General features: G+C 32.6%; 1 protein-coding gene across 1 annotated transcript in view; it reads right to left on the minus strand.

Annotated features, from left to right (window-relative positions):
* LOC124361553 overlaps nt 1-16,127 on the minus strand; it is a 148,509-nt gene that overhangs the window by 40,757 nt on the left and 91,625 nt on the right. Inside the window, exon 4 of the mRNA XM_046815614.1 lies at nt 9,967-10,179. Coding sequence (XP_046671570.1) covers nt 9,967-10,179 — 213 coding nt within the window. The remainder of the gene's footprint in view (nt 1-9,966; nt 10,180-16,127) is intronic.

Here is a 16,127-nt window from a genome sequence, read left to right on the forward strand (position 1 = left end):
GTCATCTCGATCAGCTGATGTCTTGTCTCGAACCAACAAACAATGTCCACGCACCGCGTCTAGTTAACAAAAGAGCCTACTTCCTACCGCGATTCAGCATAAATAATTACAACTACGGTACACACTTATATGAACATTTCACCTCACTATTAAATTTTCGAATAAATATTAACTCTCATAACACGTGATTCTTATGATATATTGAAGCAATGTTTTAATTCCACAGTAGGGGTTTTTAAATATTGTGTATATAAGTTTCGGGTACTGCAGAAACGGTAAATTCAGTGTACTCTTTATGTATCTCCGTCAAGATGGCGAACCTGGCTTCAATGCACACTGCTAACAGTGCATCGACACTCGCTGTTTATTCTGCACTATTCACTGGTAACAGCATCTAATGGCCTGTCAATGTTTGAGGAAGGGAATTCACTTTAACCACATCACCAGAGCATATTATTAGTGCGCAACGTTAATTATTTCACCCGTTAAAACGTAATTTTACTGATTCATTATTTTCATCAATACATGGCTTTACGATAGTAAAAACAACATAATAAATATTCTTCTTTATTTATTGCTTTGGGTTCTCAGTTTCATATAGTTTCAGTCCTTATTAGAATAAAATGAAATAATTCGCTAAAGTCAGTTATATTCGCTTATATAAACAATAGAAATATACACAATAAAATTGAGTAATGGAGCCATTAAAGTCAAAGAGTTTGTTGCAGATAATAATGATAAGAGAAACAGTAATAGAAAATAATAACAGTAGCAACGACAAAGACTGGCTATAAGAAAATCAATCTCACTATCATGAAAAAACATCTTATAAGTAAACATCTTACGTAATAATATAAGTAATCATCTTAAGTAAACAAATTTGTTAAACAACAGCATATAGGAATATAAGAAATAATTGTAGTAATCAAGCTTACTTACAGTAAACAATATTAATAAAAAGCACTTATAATGTTATCATACTTCAAACTGTAATAATAGCCATGATGATAACATATCGCATATTGTAGTAACAAACACTGTACTTTATGGTTAACAGGAATGTTACTTAAACACAAGCCCAAAGAACAAGCCTAGTACAAAAGATAGGTTCTATGATGAATAAAAAAAGTAGGAGTACGCCACATCACGTTTAGTTTTTTTTTTAAATTTCAACAAATCCTTTTATTTTTTTTAAACCTCAGATTTGAGCTATGCCAGCTTCGATGTACACTGGTATTTATTATCAAAGTACACTACTTATCATGTCTATGTATGATTGGCCATGCCCGTGATTTTAACCCTTGATCTCTTAATTAGGCTATATCCATTAGTCTACGGAAGAGGTCACACCTCTAGGCTTTGCTGAGGTGGCGTAGAAAATATTGTCTTTAAATTCTTTTACACGTCACGTGCTAGATCATATGATGGTACTAAGTTTGCTTTTTTCTCGTTGTCACCGTGGCTACCAATAAGACCAAGTAAAATCCCTCAGCCAACCCTCAGCTAAATCCCTTGGAGTGACATGCACCATCATCGACCCCCATGTTGCGTACCTTATATGCAAATTATGGTTCACACAAAATGTAAAGTTTATAGGTTTCGAGGTATCGAGTGGACAGATGTACAGACAGACAAAATTGATATTTATCCAAACCCTCGAGTGAAAGTTTCGCTGATGCTCGCCAATAACGTAAGTTTTACTTGTGACTTTAAATGTATATTAACCGTTCAGTATCGTGAAGTTACAATTATTATAAAAGACAGCGCACACGAGTCTCCAAAAACGTGTTACTTTTTCTCTGTTACTCTGAAAGAATATTGAAGTTAAAACAATGAAAATATAGATTAGTTGCATTCTGTTGGTTTTGCAATCAAATAGAATTCAAATAGAATAAAAATTACGAAGCCGATTTTGGGAGTTATAGTATATAAACTGAGAGAACTTCGTAAAGTGTCACTTGCAAAAAGAATGCATATTTGAATGAACAAATAGTACGTAAGGAATGCGAATGATGATTTTAGCTCCAGTTCACCTTCCTTACGTGCAATATGATGCAATATATATATATATATATATATATATATATATATATATATATATATATATATATATATATATGCAATATATATGCAATATATATACAATATGATGCTGTTGTAGACTTGTGTCCTGAAATCTGGAATCGTGTTCTTATGAAAAGATCCAAAAATAGCGATGAAGAACGAAGAAGTTCTAAACGAACCACCCGCATCGTTGCGACATCAGAGACACCCGACTACAAAAAGTAGTGTTAGGTATTCTCGTTGTATCATCAGGTGCACAATTAGTAATATGAGAAATTAATGGAGATTGTGGTAAAAACTTGTAAGTAACATTTTTACAGCCATAATTTGTAAAATTATATAATGATCACACCATTTTTATAACGTGCCTATTTACTTTATTTAGTCAAAATATTAGTTTAGTTTTACGGTTCTGATATTTGTTGTTAGTTTCGATTGTTGTAAAATCTGGCATAATAATTCTACACCGCATTTCCGACTAATATATTTATTTTGGGGTTTTGGTATGTTTCCCAATTATATTCATATAGCTGGACTTACAATAAATTCCTTAAGTCGAAAATGGCATTTTCCGCTTGTATCATAAACCAAACCAACATTTCATGATTTGTAATGTGTAAATCACAAAGTATATTACATTTTAAACCCTTTCAGTTTTACAAGTTGTAATTGTAAACTAGAATGGAGAACAGACCCGGTTAACTTACGTATGTTGGCAGTAGACATGATTCATAACTTCTTCTTCGATTTTAGGCGCTAGTTGGGTACCAAACAGATAGGAGTGCTAATCATAGTTTATATTGGAATAATAATACCACAATATCAGATTTTAAAAATAACTGTATGTGGTCATTCATTATTTACGTTCTTGGGTTAAAACTGTTATGATTTATTCATATTTGCATGTTTAATTTAATTTATATAAAACTGTGTTTATGATACTCACATACCTAGTTTTACCACTAATTTGATCTTATTAACCCCTTTTGTGCTGCAGAGCAATCGATGCTGTATGTTTGTAATGTATTGTAATCTAAAACAATTTAACATTAGGGACACAATGTTTAAAAACCAAAGTTGACAGAATTATTACTAGTTTTGGAGTATCAACAAGGTATAATTTAGTTCGGAATTGGTGCCGGTTTCTAGTCTCTTTTGAGGTAGGGACGGTTCTATAATGCAAGAAATCAAAGCTATGCAAAGTATTTTAACATTGACTTTCCACTCTATTATTTTTGAAGTTTAATTTATGATGATAAGTGTATTGAAAGTTCAATTAAAGTAACAGCTTAGAATCGGGATTTTTTGATCCCCTTGAGGTTGTCGCCTATGTGCTGAAATTTGAGGAAGGCAAAACGTCGGAATGAACGGAGACGAGTATAGCCATTAGGTAAATCAAGCAGTGTGTGAATGCGCCAGTTTGGGCTCGGTTTGGGTTAAACACAAGCACATATTGAACAAACACAAACAAACAATTGCAGTAGATCATCTGAACAATCAGGGCCAGTTAGCAGCTGTCTATTACTGCACATCAACTCGCTGTTCCGGTCCTTATTGCACCATAGCTGAATAGAAGTCTCTAGGTATTCATCCTGTCAACAGGTACACGATACAGACCCCCAACCTCGCAACATACTTAACCCTCCAACTGGCGGTCATTTTTTACTGTAGTGGCGGCATGTTTTCGAGCCTCGTGCAAGGGTTTTTTTTTAAAATGTATTAAAAATATAAATTAAAAGTAATATATATAGAAGTATATATTTTTGTCGTCAGAATTAAACATATAATAATATTAGTATTTAAATTTGGCCTTAAAAAAATTTTTACTAACAATTTTTTTCCATGAAATTCAAAATTTACATTTTTTTTTTTTATTTGGGGGGGACCATACCTAGCAAACCAAGTTATAGTAAGAAAACTATAAAAGTGAGATAGCCATTTTGTGTAAAAATTTATTCTAGTTTCAGAAACACATAAGCATTATACAAATTTATGAAACTATAATAACACTATATAACAAAAAGCAGCGATGCGCATAAATTGTGAAAATAGGGTGTATATGTAAGAGTTTGCTAATAAAAGTTTTACTAATACAGTTTTACTTCAATACATGTTATATTGCATATTTTATTGCTCAGAATGAAGTAAATTATAGTACAGCAGTAGTAAAATAAATTCCATAACTTTTTTTTGAAGAGTCGAAAAAAGTTTCATTTTGTCATTACTCAAAACTTTTGCGAAAAATTTTCGAGAAATTTATTTATTCTAAAATATATTTATTTGCACTACTGCAATATTTAACAATTCACCACACACTAAACACAACACTAAAACACAAATAAACCTACTAAAACTTACTAATAAACACGACTCGTCACATCAACAACTCAGACGGCATCGACAACATGGCGGTCACAATGAATTGCATCATCTTCTTTTACGTTCCAAACTACGAACTTGGTACGTTACAACTACAATACAAAGAGGAATAAAACTATAGTATACCTTAGGCTTTTTTTCCCGAATCCAATGGTGCATGAATCGAATAGATACGTTGCCGGAATATACTGTAATGAGTGATTATGCAAGGGAATGTTTGTTCATCAAAATTTTGATGAACAACAGTTGGAGGGTTAAATAAAATCAAATCAGATGCTTCTTGCCGGAACATGTTACAACGCATGGCAAAAGTTAACTTCTTACTTGTTACTCGCTAAAATATTTGTCATACATACCAGAAGGAATCTAATGCAAACATACAATTTGCAAACTTACATACCAATTCATTCTCCAATTATTCTCACTTTTAGCTACAGTCAGTCAGTCTTTTTAATTGGATGTTTTCTAATCCAATGCTAAAACATTCCAACATTATAATTATTTGTGATACTAAAAGGCGTTTCAAATGGCGTTTTAACACCTTGGTGTTGGAGCATTTTTTATTGAATCTGGTAATTTGTACCTGTGAAGGTAAACTTTAATTAACCACCGTTCTGTGTCTACCAGTTTGGTAGTTATCTATGCCTCTAGTCTTATATGCATGTATGTGTCGGTAATTCGTCATAAAACATTTAGACATACAAAACAAGAGTTGTTTCGAAGACGAAGATACTAGAAATTATCAAAAGATGCTAATTTTTGAAGGCTTCCATGCTGACGATAATGCAGATCGTTTGTTTTGTAGTTCGAACACTCTATAAATGTATTGTCTGCAGAAGTTCCTCACAACTCCACCTCGTAAGTGAGATGGGGGTAAATCAAGCTATAATACGCCATTTATAAAATTGGATTTTGCAGAATTTGTCTTAACATTGAGGCTGTTGAAATGTTAAAACGTTGCAGTTGGTGATCTCAACATGACTCTGCTGTTCCAGAATCAATTTTGATTTGCTAATGAAACAGAGAGTCGTTGTAGACTCAATAAGGAAGTATAAAATTAGACTCAGTGTGAGATTCACCCAACTAGGAATCTAGGAATATTCCAAAGAAACTTAAATAAATAAGTGCTGTCAAGTGGCACATTTGTTCAATTTCTACACATATTTTTATTGTAGAGTAAAAGTATATCGAATGGATAAATATATCTTATCAATCAAAGCAAATGGGGGTAAAACAGATTACTGGAGAGGAAAGAATGTCCTAAAACGTTAAGAAAATTGGATTAGATTATATTTTTTAGTAAAATAAAATATTCCTACATATTTAAATTTACATAACTTATTTACAGCTTCTGCAATTTTTCCAGGTAATGAGCCAAAACTCATTTCGTTAAATTTCTACACAAATTTACGCATTTTACATAAAAAAACTTTCCTTAGTGCTTTGATGAAGATAAGTGCTATGAAACCTTCTAGGGATTTGCAAACTCCTTGTCGTAACGTAATGCATTATTTATATAGTTTTAAGAGTTTGTTCTATGAGTTTTCCACAGTCCCGCGTTACAGAAAATATTTTTGTAGGCATTTTATAGTTCTTTACTCAAAAACATATCCACATAATAAGAAATGCCCTTCCCTAGAGAGTACCATAAGTTTAGTAACGAAAGCTAAAGTTACAATTTATATATATATGCAATAGGATACCACAGGATAGTTGGATTGGCCCACTTCTGTTTACAACCTGTACTGAGCTGGAGCAAATGTATTTGTAAATGGTAACTAGTGGTTGGATGACCTTGAGCTCTGGTAAACTGTACAAAGTGTATTGAATTTGATTCAGATTTGTAGATAACTTACAGGAGAGAGGAAAAAGGCTGTGTTTACATTTATTTTCCTAGTACTTTTAAGTTTCTGAAAGTGAAAACGATAAACAACCGTGCTTGCTTTGAAAAAGATTAGTGAAATAGGTAAATATTCTTGTTTTTAAACATAGTAAATACACGCTCCCTGTCAGCCTAGAGGTCGTTTAAGCTAATTAATATTTGCTCAACACTTTTTGAAGTTTCTGTATATTTCCTTGAGGTTTGTAGAGTACCCAGAAAATCTATATTATTAACACTGCAGTTATTATTTATAACAATGAATATTATTTAGAATACTAAAATAAGTGATGAATTATGACTTTATGAATTAGATTAAACTACATTAGACCTGTCACTTTGATGTGTCTGCCAAAGATTCGTATTGGATTGGGAAACTCTCACATCTAAGATAAATGAGAATAAAATCTTGATCTATGTGGTTAGTGTTAATTTATGATAACAATTTGCAAAGTATGAAAACAGGATTTTAGAGGTTTATCTAGAAAAGGAAAAGTTTGAAGTCACTTTTGCATAAGGGTATTTATGTCTATTTTGATAACAATGAAAATTTCTGTTAGACATTTTGACAACACTTTTTCATACCAAGATAATTGATCAAGGTGTAATTATATGATATATATAAAATAATACATTTTTATTTCTTCGATTGTAATCGTTTGAAGGATCAAAATAGTACCATTCGTAACAAGAATAGTACTATAGTAACAGAAAAGTAAAAAATTGCACATCATTGTTGTTCCCAAGACCATCATATGAATTTGGATGTAATTAACATATCACATCGGGAACCTCATTTTTTCAAGAAGAAATTAATCAAGGCTTCATACAGATTAAATTGGCAAACCAGCCAATTTGTCAATAATCAAATGAAATTAGGCCGCTTATTTTGCTAATACTGAAAAATGAACTAACAATAAAACCTAAAGCATCAAGCAGATTAGAGATTTGTAATAAAACAATGCGGAGTCAGGCAACTTGTCATAAAACAGTATGGTTTTAAGAAGTTCATCTAGAATAAACTAATAATAAAAAGGCCCACTCCCGTCCCTTCTTTTTGCCATCACCTTGTGTCTGCCATGACGATCGCCATTTACTACTATTAGCCTCCGGTTAGTTCTATTTGACCGGCCAGTGAGTGCAGATCTACTGTGACCTTTATTTTACAGTACAGTTTTAATAACGAGTGTTTAGTTTTATTAAGTGCATGTTTTAGAGTTAATGTGCATGGAATAGACACACAACATGAATTGTTGTTGTTCCTGACTTATGCGTGTCACAACGCACTGGTATGTTTTGTTTACTCTAACCTAGCTTGTAGTTACGTATTAGGTTAGTCATTCACCTGAAGTATAGATCAGATTGCAGATCTCGAAAGGTAGTGTTACTGATTGTATTGTATCACTGAACGATGGCAAATGTCCGGGAAAATCCTGTTTCCTCCACAGTGCCATACGTAAAACAGTATTTTACGTAGAATTGTTAATTTCTAATAAACAAAAAAATTTTTTGAAGATAAAAACATTATTCTTAATCATTAAATTCTTGTTTCAAATAGTAAATACTGAATGTTCTTGTGTTTACTTTTCTTTAATGAATTTACCTCGTCTTTGAAGGTTCTGAAGTTTGCATGAATGTAGGTTGTTTAAGCTTTCCGTTAAAGGGCTCGGGAAACCACGAGGAAAGAATATGACGTCACGCCACCGCGACGTTATTGTGTCCCTCAATAGTGGGGAAGTAAAGGAGGGTATACAATGGGTTAACGTGCTATTGTTGAGCCGACAGCTTATATCGCTGAAGCCGGCGAGGGTGAATCGCATTCTAAAGCGCTCACAAATAAAGTAACAGGCAACGACCTCTTATAAGGGTTTCACTCAGGGGATGTGCTTGATTATTATCCTTAAAGGTATTCATTTTGTTGATGAATCAAATCGATGTATTATGCCACTGCAATAGTTCATTAGTGCAGTAGATTATACTGCTTGACAATACGTCACTTGGGATTTATGCTGGTAGATTGAACTATACTGCACTATACTGCACTCATTGTACACTTAATTCGAGGTCTTTTTAACTTGTTAGATTACTTCCAGAAATAGAAGAAGTGAATTTGTTTTACCAGTGTGAAACATGCTTAGGTATTTTGTTCTGAGATTGGAATTATTCTATTTTAATACGATTCCAAACTGCACGACTTTGAATTAAAAAAAAATAAATAAATTCTATCGAAAACATATATTGTTAATAATGTTTTTTTTAATAATATAATGGCAGATAAAACGTTTTAGTCTTTCACATAATTTTATTTTTATTTCTATCTTGCTCATCATGTTTGTATATGTTTAAAGGCTTTAAAATTATTACGTTATACAGTATATAGCTCTATGTAATTTTAGTACAACACTGACATAGTATCTAAAAGTAACACTAACAGAATTACCTTTTATACTAAGATTTGTTGCTATTTTTATCTATATAATAATGCCTACTGTACGTTGAAATTATAAAGGGAATATGGTTACTATCGGTAGTTGTGTTGGAACCGTCCAAACAAAATATATTATTAACGAGGATAAATGATCAATATTCAGCCATCGAACAGAATAATGTTCAATTACTATCAGCCTACTCAATTTGTATTCGCTTTGAATGATTATGGCTATTTGTACTCGTCAAATATTTACAAGCAATAATAACTAAGCCAGTTGTATTGTGTGTCATTTTCCACAGAAAATAAAATAAAATTACCATTAATTTATTCTACACTTGTAGAAGTTTGACACTTAGCCTTTTATAAGTCAAATAACTTTTTAAATGTTCAAGTAGAATTCAAGTTCTCAAATATTATTGAGTTTGAATTAAAATTTGGAGCAAACCAAAGGTATTTAAATAAAGTAGGTTTCATACAAATTTCGAATATTTAAAGAAAAGTGAACAACAAATGTACGTTAAAATAATGTTGACACATATTCTTTTAGTCTCATTAAGGTAAAGGTATCGATAAAAGGAAATTCGCCGATAATTATACTCATCAAACGGAGGGAATATTATAGTTGGATTTTATAATGAGTTTAGTGGGCCATTCAGGAGTGTCTCAAGATTCTAACTTAGGACCACTTTTATTCACCAGTAATGTATCATTTACAATGTAATGCTTCGCTGAACTGTTATCACTCGGGTAGCGGTATTCTTCAATCATTCATATGACCCTATAGTGAAAAGAACTTAAGTTTTACCCAAATAAGGACATTGTAAAACTTTTAATACTTTTACGACTTTACTTCAAAAAGAGTACACTTTTTAGAGTCTCATACATTTTATAATGCAAACGAGTTTTGAAGTTCGACTGCGAGCCCGGCTAATCAGGAGATTGATTCGGTGCTTAAATTTGGAAAATAAAAGAATGGCTGAAAGTTTTATGAATATTGATTTTGTATGTAGCAAAGAAAAATAAGTAGTATGAAATGACGTCTGCTTCACGTATGTCATGTTTAGGTAATAAAGAGCGTGAATAATTAATATCTTCTCTCTTCTTTCTTGACAAACAAGGGATGGGCACTAATCTCACGAGGCTGCAAAGAAGTTCTTTAACAGTACGTTGACTACCTATCAGAATGAACGGACACACACGAATGAAGGCTTACTTAACAGCCCCGAGCTCCATCAGCTGATCGACATCCATATTCCACAGAAAACTCGCCTGACACAGACTTTTAGCAGACATCACTATCACACTGTGTATGCCTACCACAGCACAGTCCCTCGTCTTATGCGCTTGAGAAATGGATCTCAACTGGAGTTCTTTGGAATGACCCACCAGACTTTCAGGAGGCAAGCCCTCTCGCTTCCATCTGAGTCTAATCAATTTACTTTCTAAGTCGTTATATTATATTATTGTTTATAGTGTTGTATACCTTATCTTCTATATTTTGCTATTATTATTAGATTCGATTACCTTATATAGTCTATTAATGTTATTTATTACCACGAGTTTAATGGTTGCTTTATGTTAATGTACGTTAGCGTTGTTTCATTGTTACGGTTATGTTTGTTATTATTGTTAATACTGTTATTGTTATATAAATGATTTTCCTAGTGTTAACACTATTTATTGAACCACTGTTTCAGTACTAAGTTTGCTTATTGATTTGGCTTGTAGCTACACATGTTGGTTGGCGTGCTTGCAACATGTTATTGTATTGTTCCTTATTTATACTTTTGTATTTTTTCTATAATATATATTGTTATCTTAATACCCTTATATGTAAAATGGTATATTGCCGTTAATAAATAAATAAATAAATAAATATCTTTAGGTATGCCCCAGAGACGTGCATTAAGAAACAGCTGTTTTCCAACTCAAGGAAGTCGCCAGCTAATATTGAAAGATAGAAACTTGGGTAGTCTTAAAAATATTTGAATCTATGAAATACTTAGAAGTAAATGGCCTATTGCTTGCATAAACGTAACTGTTACCTCAAAGCTGTTCTCCTATAAAAGGCGCTCTCTGACGTCAAGGTTCAGCTCCACTGACCTCACAAGGTTCAATAGCAGCTACTGAAGTCTTTGAAATTACTCAATCAAATGACTTCAACTTTTCCATTTAAATTCTTTTTAATTCAGTAGTGTTCTCTAGGCAAGGTCTTTACTTCCCTCCTTCCAAGGCAGAAGCTTATTGACTTTTAAACCTTGACATTTAGTGATTCTTACGTGGTTTAGCAGGATGTCCAATTTCACGGCAGTAAAATCCATATAGGCCCACAAATATACTTGCCATATTTTACTGAAGATTATATGTGTTTGATGACTATATAGAAAAATATTTGTGCCTAAATAATATTGTAATTCATGGTTTTTACTACGATATATTTTATTGTAGCTCAATGATACTTTACATATTTTAAAGCTTTTCTACTAATTATTTGATTATAATAAGTTACTTTAGTTTCAGATAACTGATATTCTTTTATAGTATGATAGAAATATAATAGTAATGCTATTTGTATTTATAGCTTTGTAACAGTTGTGATTCAGTAATCTTGTTACTTGTGTACCATTATGACTCAACAATGTTATTTATTCATTATTTTATTCTTAAGGTTTTGCAGCTGAAAATGATTTGAACAAATTACAGATTATCGCATCTATTGTAAAGTCGTATCTTTATTTTGCCATGCGAAAGTAATTGTGTGTGCAATACTATTGACATTTCAATACTGCTAAGCTTATGTAAGGACCTGCAGATTATTAAATATGTTTGAAAGATTTAAAGTAGGTTGAGTTATTTTCGTCGTAAAAACGATTATTTATTTATTGTATATTTTTATTAAAACAATTTAACAAAAATAATTTAGGACAACTGGTAGGGCTTAAAGATACGTACAAGAAAAGCCTCAAGGTTAAGTTGTTCTTCAATGAAGCCCTTTGCTGACAAAGCACGTAGTCTTGACAAAAGCTTTTCATGGAATCGATCTTAGGCCTCATTTGTTCGTTTGCTTCTGTCATACAAAAGAAAGAATTATTTGGGTTTTTAATTTTAATGGTTTTCAATAAGCTTTTGTTTTTGTTTAAATAATATTACAGTTTGCAGTTTTAGAAAACTTTTAAATTACTGAAATTATAAAATTAATTTTAATTTGTATGTTTTATTATAATGTTTAGAGTGTAAAAGTACTAGATTTCGATATTTTATCCAAAGTGTTGTATCAAATTACTGAATGGGTTCGATTAGGTTAGCATAATTTGAGTGGATCGTACCTTTGGGAAATAAGGCATTGAGAAGTCAAAAACCGTGCCTCTGCTACTAAGCCTGGCCCTGGCTTAGGGACTGGTGCATTATTTTTCATTCATTGCGTTGCCATTAACACTTTCTTTAATGACCAACCTATATTTTCCACTCATTCATGATCAATAGAATTTATAATTAAGTCAATAAGAATTAATCATCGAGATATCCTTACGGATGTTATTATCTATAATAGAGATGTAGACTGCACTTTTAATAATATATCTCATATACTCCCAATAATACTCTGGTATGTATTAATTTGTAAAAGTTTACTATAATTCCAATTTTGAGTGACGCGAGAAACTTAATTTTATAATGCGGCAAAATTTGTCCTATTAGAATTATAGTGTTAAAATACTGGCCTATTAGCCTATTATGATATTAACTAGCGTTTTTAGCATTCAAAATTAATAAAAAGGCTAGATATAGAGGTTAGGGTGATGCTGTATTAGATTAATATTTTAAAGCGTTAAAAATACAGTTTAATTATCTCGGATAATTATATTGCCAGGATATAAGGATCGTTTACAGATTATTACACTAAGAATGTAGTCTGTGTACACTAAAAACATGAATGAACTTAAAGCATAACCCTGGAACGATTGAAAGGTAAACAAGGAATTTAATATATTAAAATTTATAGTTAAATTAGCATCATGCGAGATTATACAGGGTGACTGGTTCTAGGTGTGAAAAAATAAATCTGGTAATAATACAGACTTAGGGAATAATGATAGGATATATTTTTTTCACACCAAGAGCCAGTCACCCTGTATATCAAAGACAGGAATAAACGAAGGTTTCCTTAAAAAATAAACAAAAAACTAAGATAGTTGTGTGATGTGGAATAGGCGCTCATGATGATTTACAACTATTATCTTTCTGAATCTGGAAGGTTTATAAGGATAATAGGATTTCGGACATTTGCCATCGATATGTTGATACAATGATACCTAAAAAAACTTTATCATTCAAAGCAAACCTCAACCAATAAAACTCGTACACACACCAAGACATTGTGGCCTAGGTCGCGAAACACAGGGTCGGTGGAAGCTGCATTTATCTTTCCCCTTTCCGATCACCACCTTCCTGTTTCACAAGAAATTCCGACATTACTTTATACGATAACGATGGAAAATGCCCGAAATCCTGTTATCCACTGATATTTTTTGTTTATTATTGGGCAACGGCAGTTCTGCAAAGGACAGTAAACGGGACAGTCGATAACAGTACACGATAACGATAACTGACAATTCCGATTATCCAGTATGAAGGCTGACTGATAAGAGATTTCGTTACTGGAGCAATCTAATATTAGGTTATCAGAATAGGTAACGATAACCTAATACCATTCAATAAAGTATTAAGTACAAGCTAAAGTAATATCACAAAACATCAATAATTCCAACCTCTAAAGTCCAATAATGAAGAAAAGAGGCCTTTCCCGTTACTGCTGTTTCCTGTATGTCTGAAAACGCCCTAGAGGTTTTACATTTCAACATAATAAGTTGATTAAAAAGATTAAACGGGTAAATAACTTGCTCAGTAATCAAGGTACTTCGTAAAATGAACACCAAGCTGTAGAGTAATCATAACGGTTAATTACGTCACAATTAATTCAGGTGGATGTGAAGCTCAGTCAGATTTAGTCTGTACTACAGTACTGTCATTAGTTCAGTCGGGACAGCCTGTTGCTCTGTGAGAAGGGTTTGCGAGCTAACCGTTCAGCCACGACCGGAAATGACGCATTCAGCAACAAAATGGAACACAGAGTTATGTGATGTGGGTAGTGGAGGGGGTGGGAGAGGGGTGAAGGAGATTAATGTACACTTACATCTTTCTTTGCATTTAAAATGTGTGCTTGTTTGAGCGTAAAGAGTATATCATAGTTGTTTATTAAATTGCTTTAAAATATTATTGTAATTGAAGTGTAATTGATTATTATTAAAACTATGGCACACATTTGAGTTTAATGTATACAAAATAATTTGAATTCGTCAAAATTAAACTTTCACCAAGGCGCAATTCTCATGCTAAGTAACTTTTAGACAAAATTATGATATTATGATGTGTTTAACTGTAATAAGTATTGGCAGATTAACATAAGTTTAATAAACCCAAAAGACAGCTATAAGTGTTGTATTGCCATTTAAAACCAAATCTCAAGTAATATGAGTAACTTAAATCTCATATTGTTCTAAAATAATTTTGTTTTCCCAAGTTAGATTTTTTTATTTATGTAAATTTTGAAGATCCCATTAATTTTACTAATAGTATTTAAAAAAGAATAATAAAAAAATATTTCAAATTGAATTTTATCCTACTGTTTGGGGCCAAGCAGGGTTATTTTTTGTATATTTACTATAGAGAAAGACTATGGTTGTTAAAAATACGTGTAAAAAGTTCTGCTTGGATACAAAAACACAATTTATACTTAGAAATGTTGCGTTTTTCTGGTGCCACTTTCATTTTGTTGTAACAAGATAGGAGAACGCAACTCTACGTGCCGCGTAACTTCACTGAGGTTGTAACAAGATAGGAGAACGCAACTCTACGTGCCGCATAACTTCACTGAGGTTGTAACAAGATAGGAGAACGCAACTCTACGTGCCGCGTAACTTCACTGAGGTTGTAACAAGATAGGAGAACGCAACTCTACGTGCCGCGTAACTTCACTGAGGTTGTAACAAGATAGGAGAACGCAACTCTACGTGCCGTGTAACTTCACCGAGGTTGTAACAAGATAGGAGATCGAAACTCTACGTACCGCGTAACTTCACCGAGGTTCTAACAAGATAGGAGAACGCAACTCTACGCGCCGCGTAACTTCACTGAGGTTGTAACAAGATAGGAGAACGCAACTCTACGTGCCGCGTAACTTCACTGAGGTTGTAACAAGATAGGAGAACGCAACTCTACGTGCTGCGTAACCTCACTGAGGTTGTAACAAGATAGGAGAACGCAACTCTACGTGCCGCGTAACGCCACAGAGGTTGTATGCAAAATTCAAAATATTTTTTCCAGGAATATTTTGCGGATAGTGAAGCTACATATGTTATTATGTCACATTTTAATAAAATGGATGATTGAACTTAGTTTACAGTAAATTTATTTATTCTGCGATATTATATTTGTTGTCTTGGAACCATAAGACTATATAACCAATGTAAAACAGTTCATCGTTACTCAGAAAAATCTCATAGAGGTCTCATGCAAAATTTCAGGTGTCGATGTTACATATAATATAAATCAATCTTTCTATAACATTTCAGGTGTATAGGCTTTGTTACCTATTTAATATCGAGATATCGTATGGACTAACGCTCAGCTAGTTTAGCTACTAAAACAATGTCCTTTAGTAGTAAGAGTTTTGTCCTGTATTGAATTGAAACTTTATGAACATTTCAAGTTTTCAATGTTACTTATGATATAAATTAAGCTTTATGCATAATTTCAAGTGTATAGATCCTGTTACCTATTTCTTATTGCCATATCGTATAAGCTAATAAATTACGTCGCTTAATGGTAACGGTTTTGTTCTTTACTAATGTCGGACTTTAGTTGGCCAATCGATGTTGACTTTTACTTCAGTAAAATGGCACAGCTTGAAATCTATCATTGTCTGAAGTAAGTCTTTCCACACGAAGAAGTCAGTGTTTCTTAGTACTTTGTTATTGTACCGTGCTTGTGCTTTCCACTCCCCGCACAAAGCCATTGTTATGGCACGGTATTAATAAGGCATTACAATCCGCTTAGTGCAATGGCGTATTGTTCCCTCGTACAGTCAGACAATGAGTTCTGACGACAGACCATTGTGGCATGTCTGTGGTGATTAGTGGAACTCCAAGATGATATCAAATACGTCTTAGCAAATTCAATAATTTTTGTAGAAAATTCTAAAGTACCAACATGGAAAACTTTATTTAAAATACTAAAAACTATCTAAGTAAATATTTTTATTTTGTTTACCAAATGTTAAACATAGATATAAAGTAACGTTTCTTGACTTATATCATA

This window comes from Homalodisca vitripennis, chromosome 4, assembly GCF_021130785.1.
Source record: "Homalodisca vitripennis isolate AUS2020 chromosome 4, UT_GWSS_2.1, whole genome shotgun sequence".
In the NCBI taxonomy this organism is placed as follows: domain Eukaryota; kingdom Metazoa; phylum Arthropoda; class Insecta; order Hemiptera; family Cicadellidae; genus Homalodisca; species Homalodisca vitripennis.